The 18,559-nt window shown below is 42.5% G+C and overlaps 1 protein-coding gene across 4 annotated transcripts in view; it reads left to right on the top strand.

The window, feature by feature from the left end:
* epha7 (eph receptor A7) overlaps positions 1–18,559 on the top strand; it is a 306,767-nt gene that overhangs the window by 108,938 nt on the left and 179,270 nt on the right. For all 4 annotated transcript variants that reach the window (XM_072555071.1, XM_072555079.1, XM_072555088.1 and 1 more), the window contains exons 4-5: positions 7,241–7,396; positions 8,780–9,115. In XM_072555071.1, the coding sequence (XP_072411172.1) occupies positions 7,241–7,396; positions 8,780–9,115 (492 nt within the window). The remainder of the gene's footprint in view (positions 1–7,240; positions 7,397–8,779; positions 9,116–18,559) is intronic.

Genomic DNA, 18,559 nt, shown 5'->3' on the forward strand with positions numbered 1-18,559 from the left:
TAATGTGACTTACCCACTTTCACTTTTATTACAGATAGGATAAGAAATGGGTACAGGAGAACTTGACAGGTCAATAGAAAAGGTAGAATGGAATAACAATTTATTGTCACGTGTATTTATGAAAATACACTGAGATGTGTATAAGTCGCCACAATTCAATACCATTTTAAGTACAGAAGTGATAAAAAGATATAATTGAGGCAGAGTTAAGACCAAGTTTATCTTTTGTTCCCTCCACGGCTCCTGGGTTTCTGGAGTGGGCATGGGATGGGCTGCTGAAGCCGGTCCTGAGGCTACTAAAGCAAGAATTCCCGGAGTGGACACACCACTCTGCCACCACCGAAGCCACTATATCATCGTTATAGCAAGGAGAGATGGACCAGACCCACCAAGTCGCTGATGTTGAAGTCATCGCCACTTCAGTTCCTGCCTGAAGCCACCACATTGCCACCATAGCTACGAGGAACGAACTGAAACACCGTGCCACCGCGGCTATTGCCACCGCTGAACCCACTGCACCATTGCCAAGAGGAACAGAACAGACCCACCGACAAATCAACCTTCGGTAAAGCTGCGGCTACTATGGCCATGAGGAACAGACATCTGGATCCACCACGCTGCTGCCACAGGCCCTCACAACGGCCTTTCTCCACCACAGCTACAAAAAAGAAGAAAAAGCCAACTTTGATACCAAACAGAAATGAAGAAACAAGCAATAGGCTGGGAAAAGCAAAGGTATTTCTTTCAGTTCCAATAAACAAACCCACCATTGCCAACATTCCTCCCTGTCTATGATACTTCTTTAAGTTCCTTCCACCCCAACTGACCATTAAATCTGGATAGAAAGTGCTGGAAAAACCTGGCCTGTTTGCAGCATCTGTGGGCAAGCAAGTCCCACCTACAGAAGAATCTTGTAGGACTGAAAACCCCCTTTGGTTTAAGCTGCATAATTTGCTGCCAATAGTCACGTGTCAAATACAATGTCATCCTGTGCCACGGGAAAGCCCTAAAGTCTAGTGAAACAGCATAACCCATCCTTTTGCTGATTCTGTCAAGAGATATGAAACTCTAATTGAGAATAGAATCTCCACATCCTTCCTTAGGAAGAATGAAAGGTGTTAAAATCTGCTGACTTCAAACTTGGAAGGAGTCAAATGCATAAAAGTTCATCACCGTGGTCATTTTCACAACCTTCCCTTATGGGAACCAAAAGATTGGCTAGCTCATACACCACGAGGAACACAACCAGCCAGTAGCCTGCAAGCAGCGTGAATGAGGGTCCTTTCTGCTGCTGAGACTGAGCTCAAATCTGCAATATCAAGACAGGGTGTTAGCTGGAGTGTGAGCTGCAGACTGTCTTGCTAAAATCAAATCAGTATTTTGTGATTGACATGATGCTTTTCATATTTCCAATGGGCATTCAGTGCATGCACGCCTATCATTCAGGAGTAATTCACTCCATATTATGCATACTACTTTGACATACGAAGAATGTGTGCAAAGAAGAGGCACAAAGTAATCCCAAATTTTTGTTTATTTGATGTTTGATTGAGTGTTGCTGAAGAACGGTGCTTCAAGATCTGGCATTCGATCTTCTTAATCTTTGCATTGCTGTTCTTTGCTGGCCAGTAGACTTAACAACTAAGCCATTTTCAGTAAAACTAAAATAATAATAGTACATTTTAATCATCGATCTAAATGACGTTCTAGCATTCTCAGTTATAGCGAAGCACCTCATCACTGTGTAAATAGAGTAGATTGCAAAATGTTGTGTGCATTAATAAAACAACTCTTTAAACATTTCTAATACATATCAGGCCATGGAGTTTTGCAGATACAAAGATTATTCATCAGTATATTTTGAGCGATAATGCCACAGTCATCAATCCTGTTGTGTCAGTGTCGTCACACCTCAAGGACAAGGTACATACTGGAACTCAGCCAGCCATGTACAGAAAAAAAATTCAAAACACCAACAGCTCAAGTATAATGACATTGTGAGAGTTCCTGTGATAAAGGTTAATTCCTGTAGGATGCTTCTGTGAACCCACATAGATTTGACAGGCTCCCTGCAGCCTGTGTGATAATGACCTGCCAATTATAAGCAAGGCTGTTACCAGATTGTAATGTTAATCTTTAATCCTTGCTAACCCTTTGTGTCTGGAATCCAGCTATACTAACTTTTTTTAAAATGCTGGTTTTGTGTCAAGTATCAACGTCAGAGCTGGAAAACTACAAATTGAAAGTTAGAATAAGGTAATTAATATGGAATATTGAAGATATCAACGAACAAGCTACTGTCAAACTCTTCATGGCGAAAATGTGAGTTCCAGTAGTAGGTCTAAATTTACAATTTGCTCTTTTTTTTGCATACCTTTGAGCATAAGGATATGGATCTGGTGCAGCAAAGTGGGACCAGTATAGACAGTAGTGGCAAAACAGACTTGATGGGCTAAAGGGCCTCTTCTGAACTATATGATGCTCTAATTTGATACAAGGAGAAATGAAGACTTGCCTTTATGTTTGCATGTTTGAGACCTCAGGGCATTCCAAAGGGCTTACATCCATGGAAGAACTTTTGACGCGTTGTCAAGGTATAATAGAGGAAACTGGGCAGACAATTTGCATACCAGCAGGTCCCGTCACTACTTTGGCACAACACAAAAGCATCCAAAGAAATGGATAATCCCAGTTTTTTTTGTTTCATGATTTATTAAGGAAGTTGCTGATTAGTAGGGCTTTTAATATTTGTATTTGATTAATGTCTCTGTTCATTGCTGGCCAGTAGACTTAACAACTAAGCCATTCTGATTAATTTAGTGGTGAAAAAAAAGGTAGATTTCTGTGATATTGTTTGGGAGTTCACTCAAAGGTCCAATGCTCACCTTCAAGGTGCTTTAGTATCTTGTATTTTAAAAAAAAGAAATATAGCTGTCATTGTCTATTGCACGAGACAAGGAGGTGGTAAGCTGCTTTGTTGAACCTGCAGCCCAATTGCTGCAAGTAGCCAATTATTGCTGTTAGCAGGAGTATTGCAGGATATTTAGCCAAAAACAATGAAGAAGCAGCAACATAATTTCCATTCAAGACGGTGTGTGCCTTGGAGGTAGTTTTCCCCTGTATCTGTGAGGGATTCAATAACGAGAAGTCATGTGTTCAAGGTGAGAGGAGAAAAGTTTAAGGGGGATACACACGGAAAGTACTTAACACAGAGGGTGGTAGGTGCCTGGAACGCATTGCCAGCAGAGGTAACAGAGGCAGGCATTGTAGATTCATGTCAGGTGTGTCTGGACAGATGCATGAGTAGGTGGGGAGCAGAGGGACACAGATCCTTAGGAATTGGATGACAGGTTTAGACAGTGGATTTGGATCAGCTCAGGCTTGGAGGGCCGAAGGGTCTGTTCCTGGTCTGTAAATTTTCTTGGTTCTTTGTTCTGTTACCCTTGTCATTCTAAGTGATAGAAGGCATAGGTTTGGAAGGTGCCTTTAAAGGAACTTAGTGATTTGCTGTAGTACATCTTATAAATGGAACACACTGCTTCTTCTGTGAAGGAAATGAATGTTAAAGATGTTGGATGCGCTGCTGGTTTAGGGGGCTTCTTTATCCTGGATGATGTTGAGCTTTTGAATGTTCATTTCCCTTTAATTTTCTCATTCGTACAAAATCCATTTGCATCAGGTTTTAAACGAAATGATGAGCCTGTAGCCACAATTTGATACCAGAGCTTTTCTTAGTGCAAAGGTTGATAGAAAATCACTGGAGGATCAAAGGTCATTTTATTGTTCTGAATATTAATGTAAAATGTCTAATTCTATATAGTCAAGAGTTAGCACGATGCTTTGTGTCTTTCTGTCTTATTTGTTGCAAATAGGATTTGGAGCTGCACTTTATATCCTCATCTCTACATCCCATTGATCTAGTTGAAGACAAGTGTCATTGAAAATAAAATGGGTGGAGAACACACCATCTTCCCAAATTTCCCCAAACTGTGACCCATATTATGAAGGATGGATAAACATGGAAAGCCTGTTCACCTTTTGGGCCTAATGAGAACCTGAAGTGGACTATTAACTATTCACCTCATTCCATTCCAACCACTTTTTTTTTAGCCTGTGGGCATATGGGAAGGTGAGCAGACTAGTAACCTTGGTGGTATAGGCTTTGACAGGCAGGAAGGGAGTGTATCACCTTTGGGGGAAGACCTCTGTGTTCATCAGAGAAATCCCTTCCCAACATGATAACTGCATTTTAAGCCTCCCACTCTGGTCTCTCTGCCATGTATGAGGCGTATATGTGCAGAAGCAGGACAATTAGAAGGTCTCTCTTCTTCAACGGAATACTCTAACTCCCAGCAAAGTTTATTAGATCCTAAACCTTACCACAGACCCAACCCCAATTCAATGTCATGCCTCTTCAAATTGTCCATTAAGCCCTATGACATCTCCATTCATGCCACCCCCATGTATTCTGACATATATGCGTTTGAAGTGGCCTTCATATCCACTCACCTAGAATGAACTATTCATGCACAGTCCTCTGATTCAATGCAAAATTGATGGAAAATGTTTTATTTCCTGTCAGAGAAAATGAAATCCTATGACATAATAAGACCCTTCATATCATTGATACAGAGGAAAAAACACTTTGTGCCATGTGGAAAAAAAGAGCAAGAATTGAAATCCTATTACCTTGTGTCAATAGACCAGGAGTCACGTCAAAGTGATAGTCTTTTAATGAAACTACTTGAAACCACCCCCCCCCCCCATTCATCCTTCACTATTTTGAAGCATATTCACTCTTGAAACTCAGCCAAGCATTCATAATGCCCAAAGCTGTCCAAACAATTGACTGCTGTCTGGGAAGGAATGGACAAATGTACTCAATTCAAAATCGAAGCAGTGTGCCTTTAGTCAATATAAGAAAACAGACAGAATATTTTCAAGTGTAGATTTCATTTTCAATTTGCAAAACCAGAATGTAAGAGAGCAAGTGGTTCGATTATTTACATGTGTCAAAAGCAATCTTTTTTTTTATCAGCCAGACCCATTTAACTCACAGTTGCAAAGGTGACAACACAGGGTGACAGGACATTTTGCAGCATTTGACACCACATTATGGTTCTTTTTTCTCTATTGGGAAATAATTGTAATGCATGTAAACTAATAAGTAAAGCTATTCAATGTAAGGACCAATTTACTTTTAAATTACAGAATTTTATGTTGCATCAATGCATTTATTTTTCCTGATAGTCTCTTGAAACATGAAGGACAACATCAGAGTACAACCCATTGCAAAAAGCTGCTTTCTCGAGGTGTTTGCACTGCAGATATTTTAAGCTGACTCACTCACTCTTACTACCTGCCATTGGCAGAGTGAAAAGATTTGCAAGTTGGTAATCAACCTGTTCGAGGCCATGGCACAGGCATACTTTCTGTGGCCATCAGGTCCCAGTGTGTGGGACTTGAACTTACAGTTTCTGGCTCAAAGGCAGAGACACCATCCATTGTGCCACAAGATCTCCCCTTCATTAAAAACACTGCGACCATTATAATGTAGCCCACAGCAGTAATGTTTGAAGGTGTAAAACGAACTTCAAACTTAGCCTTCCAGAATGACCCAGAGTCCACAGTTCCTTCGTTTCTGTTCAAAACTGGCATGCTTTTAAAGAGCTTCCAAAGATGAACACCATCAAACATGAATGGTGCTTGAGAAGAAATCAGATTTTTATCTCGTCAACTTCAAATGGGGAGCGCAGCTTCAGTGGGAGTGAGATGTGTATTTTTCAAACTAAGCCAACTGTTTTCCCAAGCATGAAAATTGTTCCCACCCTCATTGAGGTCTGTGAGGAGGAAGTGAGAAACTTGTGAGAGTGTTGAGGTTTGGGGCCTGAAATAGCAGGAGTGCAGTTGGTCACATTAGTGGCCAATGCTGCCTTGGAGCTTGCAAAAATGTCAGAATTTCAGCTTGTTGAATCCTGGCCTTAACTTTGGGAAGCCCTGCATTGGTCTTCCTGACCTGCGTAAAGGATAGAAGAAAGTGTTTTTGCATTGGGAATGTAGAGGGCAATTGAACTTACTCAAAAAAAAATGAAGTATAGCCATTTACGCATTAAAACCCTCTCTGCCACTAGGCATAGGGTTGGTTGCTGGTCTCATCATTGAAACTTTGCCCAAACATTCTGAGCAACAACAGAACAAAATTGAGAAAGAACATTATGGGCGGCACGGTGGCACAGTGGTTAGCACTGCTGCCTCACAGCGCCAGAGACCTGGGTTCAATTCCCGCCTCAGGCGACTGACTGTGTGGAGTTTGCACGTTCTCCCCGTGTCTGCGTGGGTTTCCTCCGGGTGCTCCGGTTTCCTCCCACAGTCCAAAGATGTGCAGGCCAGGTGAATTGGCCATGCTAAATTGCCCATAGTGTTAGGTAAGGGGTAAATGTAGATGTAGGGGTATGGGTGGGTTACGCTTCGGCGGGGCGGTGTGGACTTGTTGGGCCGAAGGGCCTGTTTCCACACTGTAAGTAATCTAATCTAAATCTAATCTAATTATCCTGACCTTCTTCTATTCCTGGCCATTCTCCCAATAGTTCCTGAATTTGTTCCAAATGGTTGAGTGAGATGCTATTTCTTTCCAAAGTTTACCCAAGATATATTTGCAGCAGATTAATACTTACCTGCTGCATCTTCTGAATATTGGATTTGTAGCCACATGGGATACTTATATACCAAAGTGTCCAATCTTTTCTATAACTTCTCCACATTAATCCAAAGTGATTGCTAATTCAAAACTTGTACAGGGTCAACAGCAAATCCCATAAGATTTAAAACAATTCCAGAATTCTACTCTTTTTTTTCAGCAAAGGCTTAGAGCGGGATTTATATTAATTTACAGTTGAGAGAAAAGAGATTCAACTGATATAAAATTTATGGGCAAGTTACAAATAGATGAGACAATTCTGTGCTGACTTAAATCCTGGCATGATGTGATTTAGTTTCTCTGCATTAGTGGTGTGCACTGAGGCACGAAAATGACCATTAGTAGGCTGAAGGGGCGGCTGTTGTAGTTGAGAAATGCATTCTAATGTGACTTCCTGCACCTTCCCTAGTACCTAAGTTAAGCCCTAATGTGCATTGTGTGACCACCTTTTTAGTTTTTAATTTTTCTTTGCAATGTTCTCAATGAAATAATGCACTGAACTTTAAAGTCATTGACATTAAAATGATCTATTTCCTTTCGCAGCTTGTGAGCCAGGATTCTATAAGTCATCATCGCAGGACCATCGGTGTGCCCGATGCCCAGCTCACAGTCATACAGCTCAGGAAGGCTCCTCATGGTGTGAATGTGAGGATGGTTACTATAGAGCTCTCACTGACCCTCCCTCTGTACCTTGTACAAGTAAGTTGACTTATTGTCCCTTAATGACAGCAAAACATTTCATCTTTTCAGACACACAGTGTCAATTTTACATACCAACACTGCAACAGGACCTGATTTGAGGTCTTGAGCTTCAGTTCAAATTGACTGTTGACCGGGAACAGAAATTTCTAAGTTTATTTCTCAGTTTCCCAGATTCATGCAGGCTTCAAAGAGTGACCGTGGCTCACACTCAGCATCATTGCTTCCACTGACCAGGTGTGAATGTCAGGGGTCTGGATCAGGGTGGCTGACACTCATGATTTCTGGTCATTTTGAAGCTGATATTGGGACCTATCCAGTTTAGAGCCCACGACATTTAGTAGAAACAAAGAAAACTGCAGGCAGGAGACATTCCCACATCAAAACAGTGACAATTCTTTTCTCAGACTTACCCGCTCTTGTTCCATCATGTCCAATGCTAGTAACAATAATTGCACTAACTTGATTTGATGCTGGTGTTGGACTGGGGTGTACAAAGTTAAAAGTCACACAACACCAGGTTATAGTCCAACAGGTTTAATTGGAAGCATAGCTTTTGGTGCGCCGCTCCTTCATCAGGTGGTTGTGTTGCAGTGCTCCAAAAGCTAATGCTTCTAATTAAACCTGTTGGACTATAACCTGGTGTTGTGCGATTTTTAACTTTGCACTAATTTGAGTTGGATACCTATTCCAAGCCCTGGAATACCATTAGCTTCAGCAATCTTATCCAAATGACTACGATTCTAATTTTGTAAAAGAAAAGTCTGAAGATTCTTCGAAATAGCCTTAATTAGCTCATTGGGAGACGCTAATGTTTTTTTATTCTCTCGTGGGACGGGGATGTTATTGATAAATTTGTTCCCCTATCCGTCATTGCCTTTGAACTGCATGTCTTGTTTAGCCGTCTGAGAGGGCAGTTCAGATTCAGCCATATTACTGTGAGTCTCCAGTCATATGCTGGCCAGATCAGCTAATGATAGCAGGTTTCCTTCTCTAAAGGCTACTTGTGAGGCAAGAGAAACAGACTATTAATCTGAAGGCATGTGTTTAAATCCCAGCATGGAATCTTCTGAAATTTAAACTCGGTTCATTGATTTAGCATCGAAAGCGAACCTCAGTAATGATGTGTCACCTGCTAATGATTGTCATAAAAACCCATCTGATTCACTAATGTGACATCTACCATCTTTACCCTGGACTGGGGTATGTGACTTGGAATCCATAGCAATGTTGTTGACTCAACTAATCAAGCCAATCGGTTCAAAGGGAAATAAGAAATGGGCAACACATGCTGATCTTCCCAGTAACACCTGTAAGAGTTTGTAAATGCCAGTGTCCAGTAGTGCGTCTTTATCTGACTGATTTGTTTTTCTGGTTCCAAAGGACCACCTTCTGCACCGCAAAATCTCATTTACAACATCAATCAGACAACAGTGAGTTTAGAGTGGGGTCCACCAGCAGATACTGGAGGTCGGGATGACGTCACCTACAGGATCATGTGCAAACAATGCAGCTGGGAGCAGGGTGAGTGTGTGCCTTGTGGCAGCAGCATTGGCTTCATGCCCCAGCAGTCAGGACTGGCAGATACGTATGTGACAGTTGTGGATCTACTGGCCCATGCCAACTACACGTTTGAGGTTGAAGCCGTGAATGGTGTCTCAGACCTGAGTCGGACCCAGAGGTTATTTGCAGCTGTCAGCATAACCACGAGTCAAGCAGGTAAGGCATTAAGCAAAAAAAGAGCCAAGCCTGTTAAATGTACAATCTCTTTTATTTCTAGCTTAATTTCTCTATTGTACTTACTGGCGTCTACTTAAATTCACCTTTGCATTAGTCATCTGGTGTTAAGCCGAACTGATTTAGTCACACTCTGTCCAGTTTTGTTACTCTAAAATTTGGAACATTTTCCTTCATTATAATTGTCTTTGCCTTGCTAATATTATTTGATGCTTGCAATTGAATTCATCAAGTAAAGCATCCCAGTTAACCTATTCACAAAGAGAGGCCCAATTTCCTACAGTGTGTCCTCATAACTCTGACCACATACCCTGACATAATCGTCAGCAAATCTCTTAGCCATTTTTCTGCAATGTGAATGGCCTCCCGAAGTATCGGTAAACTTACAACTTCTGTTGTAAAAGCAACTGGATGAACCATTCATGCCTGTCATTTGTGTATCAGACTATACTCATTTTACTCCTGCCCTGGTTCTGACAGTGGCCTCGTTGTCAGGTGACTGCAGAATTTTCTGAAAAACAAAGTGAAGTTTCTGTTGGGCCATTATTTCGTGGCCTGTGAATGAAGTGAATTTGATCCCCTCCCTTTTTCCCTCTCTATACCTCTCCCTCACCTTTGAGGGTTTGTGTAGTGATTATCACGAGGTCAGCTAAGTAGACCTTATAGAATATGAGTTCCCTGATTGGGGCTGTTAACCTGGTCCAATCAGGGAGCCCTGGCTGACAGATATAAACAGGTGGGAAGATGTATTTTTTTTCCTGATGATTGTAGTGAACTATAATTTTGACTTGTTTTCAGTTTCTTTAAATAAAAATAAATTGAGAATCTGATTCAAAACAAAATAAACAAACAGGTGAGTCAGATGTTCTGTTTACTCTGAGAGCTGGCTCTGACAGAACTGGATCAGCATCAAAGATTTTCTATGTGTAAATACCAGATGGTATTTGGTGGACAAAAGCATGTTCCTGAAGAAATTCACTCGCAATAGTTGACTTTGAATTCAGGTAAGTATTTTTGGCATCATGCTGTTATTTGGGAAGCTTGACTCATTTGAACCTGCCTTCAAAGACTGGGCCTGGTATATGGAAAAAATGTGTTATTTTTTTCTCGGCAAATAGCATTAGGGCAGATGAAAAGCAATGAGCAATTCTCCTGACAGCTTGTGGACCTGCAGCTTTATTTGGTTATTAGGAATCTAACTTTCCCCGAGGCATCAGATATTAAAACCTTTCAAGAGTTGACGGATTTAGTTAAGGAATATTATGACCTGAGGCCTCCTCTAATTCTGAGATGCGATCAATTTTACTCGTCAATTCGAGAGCCAGGGGAATCCATATCAGGATTTATGACTAGGTTAAGATGACTGGCAGTGACATGTGACTTTGGTTTAACCATTCTTGAGATGCTGAGAGACCGGTTGGCATGTCAGATTAATGATGTAACAATGCAAAAGCACTTAATGGCTGAAGACCAACAGGACTTCATGCAGGCTCTACAACTGGCTTTATCATTGGACAATGCAGCGAGTGGAGCATATAAGTGTAAGGATACTCTGATATCCTGAACAGAGGGACTTTAGGTCAGTCCACAACCAAAACCCCAAAACAAAGCCATGCCTTGGCCAAACGGTTAAAACTTTCTTCAGGATCCAAGCTGGCAAGCCGTTGTGGTCATTGCCATTATGTGGACCCAAGACAGCAAAAGAGTCACCTAGACATAAATTGACTAAGAGAACTCAAAGGTCGATATCCAGAAGAGTGCACACTCTGGAAAGTTCACCTACATCTGGTTTAGATCAATTAAATTGCTTAGCAACATACAAATCAGATCCAATCAAAATAAATGTCTGGTTAAATGGTCACCTGGTTCAAATGGAGGTTGATACCATGGTTGCTATTTCAGTGATCACAAAATCAATCTTGAATAAAACTCATTCTGGACTCTAAACATTACATTTGTGGAAGACCTTGGCTAGACTGTGAACCTATACTGGGGAACCGTTACAGATGAAGGGTACAACTTCAGTTCTGGTCTCTTATGTGAAACAGCTGGTTGAGTTACTACTGATTGTAAGTGAAAGACTTGGGCCCAAGCTTGAGGTGACCAAAATGGTCAAATGGTGGATAATACTCCAAATGGCAGTCTTGTATATTGGTACAAACCCTTATAGGTATTAATTGTGGTGTACTTTGCAATTGTAGGGTTGCAAGGGGTGAAATTGTTTTCGAAAGATTCACCAAGATTGGTTCAATATCTTTCGATTAGAAAATGGCTGCCCGAGGGAAGTCCTGATTAAATACTAGGACATTTTTCAGGAGGGTTAAGGGAGGGTTATCAAAGCAACCCAGGCCACCTTGCATGTTGACCAGGAAGCAATTCCACGATTCTGCAAGGCCTGCCCAGTGCCATTGACTGTACGGGCAAAGGCTGAGGCAGAAATCAGAAGCATGGAAAGTGAAGGAATCATCAAACCTGTCCAGTTTGCAAAATGGGCAGGACCGGTCTTACCAATTGTGAAGCCCATTGGGGCGGTTCACCTTTGTGGGGATATAAAAACAAACGGTAAATTGCTTTTCGCAGCTGGATAAAAACCCAATCTCTTACATTGAAGATTTAAATGCAACGCTGGTGGTGGTGGTGGCAGGGGGGAGCTGACCTTCATGAAGTTGGATATGAGCCATATGAACCTGCAATTGCAATCAGATGAGGAGTCACAGATGCCAAATAATACCCATAAGAGTTTGTACCAATTTATGGGACTGCTATTTGGGGTATTGTCAGCCTGTGCAATCTTTTAGTGGACAATAGAAATTTTACAAGTTTACCCCAGGTCACCATTTACCTCGATGATGTGCTACTAACAGGGAAGACCAAAAGGAGTATTCAGAGATCTTGGAAATAGTCCTGTGATATTTCTCCCAGGCAGGCATATGCCTTAGAAGGGAAACATGTGTGTTCCAGGCACCCCGAGTGACCAACTTGAGCTACAGATTTGACAAGACTGAGTTACAATTGTTGGAAGATAAAGCGAGAGCAATCAAATGTGCTGCAGCCCCCATGTTAGTACTGGAGCTTAGGTATTTCCTTGTGTTGGTGAACTGTTACGGAAGGTTTCTACATAATCTGGCCTCTATCCTGGCGCCTTTGCATCAACTCTTAAAGAAGAGTCAGCCTTGGAAATGGTTACATAGCCAAGCCATAGCTTTTAGGAAAATGAAGGAATAGCTATCACCCTCTAAGGTGCTGGCACACTACGTTCCCAAGCAAGATCTGGTATTGACATGCAATGCCTTCCCGTATGGCATTGGGGTGGTATTAGCTCATAGGTGTCCCAGTGGAGAGGAATGCCCATAGCATACAGAGGACTTTGATTAATGCAGAGTGTAAATAGGCCCAGATAGAGGAGGAAGGTTTGGTGATCACACTTGGAGTCAGGAAGTTCCACCAATAACTTATGGGTGTTAATTTGCAACATTGATGCACCACAAACCCCTGCTAGGTGTAGGAGAAAGTGAGGACTGCAGATACTGCAGATCAGAGTCGAACGTGTGGCACTGGAAAAATACAGCAGGTCAGGCTGATCTTCCCAGACCCGGGGGGAGGGGCAAATGGCATCAGGAACGCCAATGCTGGGCACAAGATTCCGCTAAGCAAGAGAGACGGTTTACTTAAGGGGATGAAGTTTGATGGATGAACCACAGGAATGGCCCTGCATGGGTGAGAGGTATGGTCAAGATGATGTCTGGTCCAGTGACTTATAAAATTCAGGTAGGTGCGATGGTCCTGAAGAAACATGTGGACCATATGAAAGTTGCAAACTCACAAACAGTATGGGAGCATAATGTGCCCGGCTCCTTGACTGCCTTTCCTTCTGTTCCCAAAACTGTGGGTTCTCCTCCTCTGTCAAGCATTGACTTTTGAATCAGAGATGGACACGGTGGATATCACCGCCACGATGCTGCCTGAAGAGGAGAATGAATTTCTTCCGAGATGTTCAGGGCGCAAGAGGCGAGCTACTGTACATTACATGCTGCCCCTATCAGAGGTTGAGGTGGAAGTGGGTACTGCAGATGCTGGAGTTTACAGACTAGGTTCGAGTGGTGCTGGAAAAGCATAGCAGGTCAGGCAGCATCCGAGGAGCAGGAAAATCGACATTTCAGGCAAAAACCCTTCATCAGGAATGAGGCTAGGAGCCTCAGGGGTAGAGAGATAAATGGGAGGTGGTGGAGCTGGGGGGGAAGGTAGCTGAGAGTGCAATAGGTGGATGGAGGTAGGGGTAAAGTTGATAGGTTGGAGACAAGATTAGAGTGGTGCTGGAAAAGCATAGCAGGTCAGGCAGCATCCGATGAGCAAGAAAATCGACATATCGGGCAGGAGCCCTTCATCAGGAATATTCCTGATGAAGGGGTCCTGCCCCAAACATTGATTTTCCTGCTCCTCGGATGTGGATTTGATTGTAGAATTGCTTTTTTTGTTCATACTGTCTTCCATGGTTCCTGCACTTATATTTGATACTGGATGCTAATTGAATTATAGCTTTAAGATGTATTTTCTTTACAGGCTCAGTGTTGGTGTGAAATTGAAACAACTTTGCACCAACATTTAAACTCATGTTGTGTAGATTAGGTGCTAAGGACCAAATGAACTCACAGCAAAGTAAAGTGAGATTCTGTCTGCTTCACTGCATTGTTAGATTGGAACTTGTCTCTGAATTTCGAATGTAGTCATACTATAACTGTCACATCAATGTGAAGTGAAGTCACATTGACGCTGACACTGCAGCTGTTGAGTAAACCACTCTTAAGTTACAAAGTTCCAGCAGTGAGCTCAGTCTCTTACCTTGATTTTGGTAGAATGTTGCATTGATGTGATTTTCTGCAGCTCCTTTCGAATATTCATTACTATCAGTCTCCTGACAACTGTCAGCTCTGTTTGTCTTTCTTAGTGTGTATGTTATTATAATTATAATCATTGAAGCTTCGAAATTATTAAAACAAGCTGTTGAAACATTCATATGAAAATCACTTGTCAGCAGTTTTATTCACTCATTTAAATGAAAGAGCTAATGTCTATTTAGAGTTGATAAAGTGTGGAACTAGGAAAAGCACAGCAGGACTGATGAAAGGTCACGACCTGAAGCATCGACTCCCCTGCTCCTCGGATCCTGCCTGACCCACTATGCTTTTTCCAGCTCCACACTTCATCGACTCTAAATTCCCAGCATCTGCAGTCCTCACTACCTCCAAGTTAATGTCTAGTTAAACAAGTGGACAGAGCAGTGTCACAGCACAAATAGAAGTTGCTGGAAAAGCTCAGCATCATGCAGGTCAAGTGACCCTTCACAGACTGCAGTTCTGAGGAAGGGTCCCTTGACCCTCCACGTTAATTCTGATGCTGCCAGACTTGCTGAGCTTTTCCAGCAATATCTATTTTTGTCTTTGATTTACAGCATCCACAGTTCTTTCAGTTTTTATTTAGTGTCAGAGCAGCATTTTCAGACTCTATTAAGAAATACCACCAACGGCAATTTCTGGTCTATATTTTCACTTGCATTGCAAGTACCACTTGAATAAACTGCGGGATTTTTGAAGTGATGTATGTATGCTGTGCAGTTATATTGCCAAACTACAATTCAGCCGAATATATATAGATACAGAGAATGGATGGCCCAGAAGGAGACCATTCAACCCATTGTATCAGTATCAGACTGATCTATTTAGCTTTTCTTTATTAGGTCTTGGGATGTAGGAATCACTAGCAAAGAAAGCATTTGTTGCCTGTCCCTAATTGTCCTTGGGAAGGCAAGACCACTTCCTTGAATTGCTGCAGTTTGTGTTCTGTAGATACTCCCTATGTGCTCTGAGGCACAGATTTCTAGAATTTTGATCCAACAACAGCAAACCAATGACTTTAGATTTCTAAGTGAGCATTGTGAGTGACTTGACAGCAAACTCGCTGATAGTGATGTTCTCGGGTATTTGCTATGTTGATTTTACTCGATGATGGAGGCTGCACGTTTGGAAGGTACTGGTTGAAGAAACTTTGGTCAATTACCACAGTGCCATTTTTATATGATACACATTGTGCCACTGTCTGCAGCCAGTGTTTAAGGTTGTGATTGGAATGCCAATCAAGCAGTCTGCTCTGTCTGTATTGTGTCAAGTTTCTTCAGTGATTTTAAAACTATGCTCATCCAAGAAAGTGAAGACAATTCCATCACACTCTTGAACTTGCATTTTAAAAGGTAGACAGGTTTTGAGGAGTCAGGCAGTGAATTAATTGCGCAGAATTCTCATCCTCTGACTTACTGACGGAGCCACAGCAATATATGGCCAGTCCTGTCCAGTTTCTGATCATGATAGGGATTACATAATGGTAATGCAATTGAGTGTCAAGGGGAAATAGTTAGATTGTTTCTTAGTGGAGATGGTCATCATCTGGAATTTTTCCACTGTCATTCATCAGCTCTTGTTTTTACACATCTATTCTATTTGTTTCATAATATACACACTACAGTGGCGTAAAGTGAATGCCACCTTGCAACACAGACTGTTGTGACAAAAAGGTACTTTGCAAACAAGAGGAGTTTGTTTCATTTCTGTGAAAACAACAATGCATTAAGAGTTATAAAACATCAAAATATTGTTGTAATTCGTCTTTCCCAAGTCTGTACTTTTATTGTTAAGCACAAATGCCATTATTGCCATTACTCTGAATTTTGTGAACTTATTATTTGAGATGTATGTGATCCTTCAGTCTTGCGGCTCTCCACTTTAGGCTGCAGTGGAAGCCCCATTTTAAACTTTTATTGCCACAAATTAATACAGCAGAAGTTTTTTTTTTGTTCATTCATGGGATGTGGACATCATTGGCTAGACCAGCATTTATAGATGATCCCTATGCAACCACGTCGCTGTGGATTTGGTGTCATGTATGCTAGACCAGGTAAGGATGGCAGTTTCCTTCCCTAAAAGACATTAGTGAATGAGATTGTATTTTCCAGCAGATGACAGCGGATTCATGGTTATCATCAATCTCCTAATTTCAGATACTTATTGAATTCAAATTCCTCCATCTCCCATGACAGGATTTGAATCCAAGTCCCCAGAACATTACCTGGGTCTCTCGATTAACAGTCCAGCGATAACCACCAGGCCACTGCCTCCCCTGTGCATAAAGGATCCTGGAAATGTGAATACAAGGGAACCTCGATTATCCGAACGTGATGGGCAGGCACTATTTCGTTCAGATAATCGATTATTCGGTTAATCAATTAAATGCCTTTTCTCTGGAACTCGGAGTTTTTAAAGTCTGCTCCCCGTTCAGGAGACTACAGCAGCACGCAGTGCGCGAGACCCTGCCCTCCCTGCCCTCAACCCTGTGCAACACACCCCTGCCCCCAACCCTGTGCAACACCACCCCTGTCCCCAACCCCGCCCCAACCCCGTGCAACCCCACCCTCATCCCCAACCCCACCCCCAACCCCATGCAACACCACCCCAGTCACCAACCCCGCCCCAACCCCGTGCAACCCCACCCTCATCCCCAACCCCACCCCCAACCCCATGCAACATCGCCCCCTGTTCCCAACCCCACCCCCAACCACACCCCTAACTCCATGCAACATCGTACCTGTCCCCAACCCCACACCTAATCCCGTGCAAACACCTCCCCCTATCCCAACCCCACCCCAACCCCATGCAACATCACCCCCTGTCCCCAACCCCAAGCAACACTGCCCCCTGTCCCCAACCCCACCCCAACCCCATGCAACACTGCCCCCTGTCCCCAACCCCACCCCAACCCCATGCAACACTGCCCCCATCCCCAACCCCACTCCCAACCCCTTGCAACACCGGCCCCCCACCCCCAACAGCAGCCCTCTGTCCCTAACCCCGTGTAATACCGGCCCCCACCCCCAACCCCATCCCCTCACCCCTAGCACCATCCAACACCACCCCCCCACCCACCCCCCAACCCTGTACACATCCACCCCCTCTCCAGAGCAGCTGGATTGTACACCAACAAGACTGCTGCTACTGCAATTACCTTTGTGGGGTAAGTCTCCAAATAGCACACACACACAGCCACAGCCACACACACAACTTTTTACTGCAATTTTTTGACAGGTTCCACCTTTGCCCAGTACGGGACAAGGTTGGAGTAATTATCTAGGGACGGGCGTGGGGAGTGGGGGGAGCGGGGATTGTGCAGAACTCCAGGGAACGGGGATAGAGAGAGGGCAGGCAAATAGTCATTTAGAGACGGTGCCTGTTTAATCACTGTAAACAAAAGACTGTTGGAAACACATCTTTGATGTAATGTTTCCCTCGGGACCTTGAGATCTCCTTCGGATAATCCGATTTTCGGAAATTGGTATTTGGATAATCGAGGTTCCGCTGTAAAATGTTTTTCGATGATCTAGATTGCTTACTTAAACACCCCATAATGGACATATCACCCAATTCCCACCTCCCTTCTCATGACCAGCTTTGACAAAAGATATGACAGTCTAACAGATTTTTTTTGCATGGATGATGCAGACCTTAGTTGATCTCCAGAGAGAAAATAATCCCGTTTAAAAATGACTGAGGAGACAAGTGCAAACAACTCAAGGATTCCTTCCAGAAGTTAAAAACAAATAATAAATAATTTAAAGGTCAGCATTTTTGCAGTGTTCATTTGATTTATGTTGCTGACTGTCAAAATCAAGACTCAGGTCAATAATGGCATGATGGAAGGTGTGGCACTAAGAAAGCAGCGGATTTTAACTGACCCAAGCTGATTCATCATTAAACTAGCTCAGTAAAAATCTTTCTGGGCAGCTGAATGGAGATCAATTAACTACTAAGTCTATGGAAGAAAAAAATTAGCAACCTTTCTGCACTCCATTTGCTGAGAGGTCAAGCACTAAGAGAGAGATAATTGCTGTGAGCAAGCAGAATGAATCGAGGATGAACAGAAAGTGATGATGTATGTTCAGTGACAAGATACGTGACAGAGACTTACACTTGGGCCAATGACTACTCGACTTGGCAAGGACATAAGGATGAGGGAAGAAGACCTGTGAAAAACAATTAGCGCTTCTTCCAAGCAAGCAGTTCTTAATTAGCCATGGCGTGTTGGCAACAGACAATTAGTGTTTTCAATTTTTAAAAAATATTTGACCATCAATTACGATATAGCAGTGAAAATACTTGTTAGGAAATGCTTCTTTCACAATCCCTTCATAAGTAGCAAGCAGAAGCAAAATATTTGTTTAATAATCCTTTATTGTGCTGACCTTAATCTGCATTTTGAAGCCACATGAATCAGTAACATTTAATAACAATGCCTGTTAGTACTGGGATTTGGGAAAGGAGAATGGGGATATTACCTTCAGAGAAACAAGGATGTTCTGTCGCCATATCTATTTTAAGATTTCAT

Source organism: Chiloscyllium punctatum, chromosome 3, assembly GCF_047496795.1.
Source record: "Chiloscyllium punctatum isolate Juve2018m chromosome 3, sChiPun1.3, whole genome shotgun sequence".
NCBI lineage: Eukaryota > Metazoa > Chordata > Chondrichthyes > Orectolobiformes > Hemiscylliidae > Chiloscyllium > Chiloscyllium punctatum.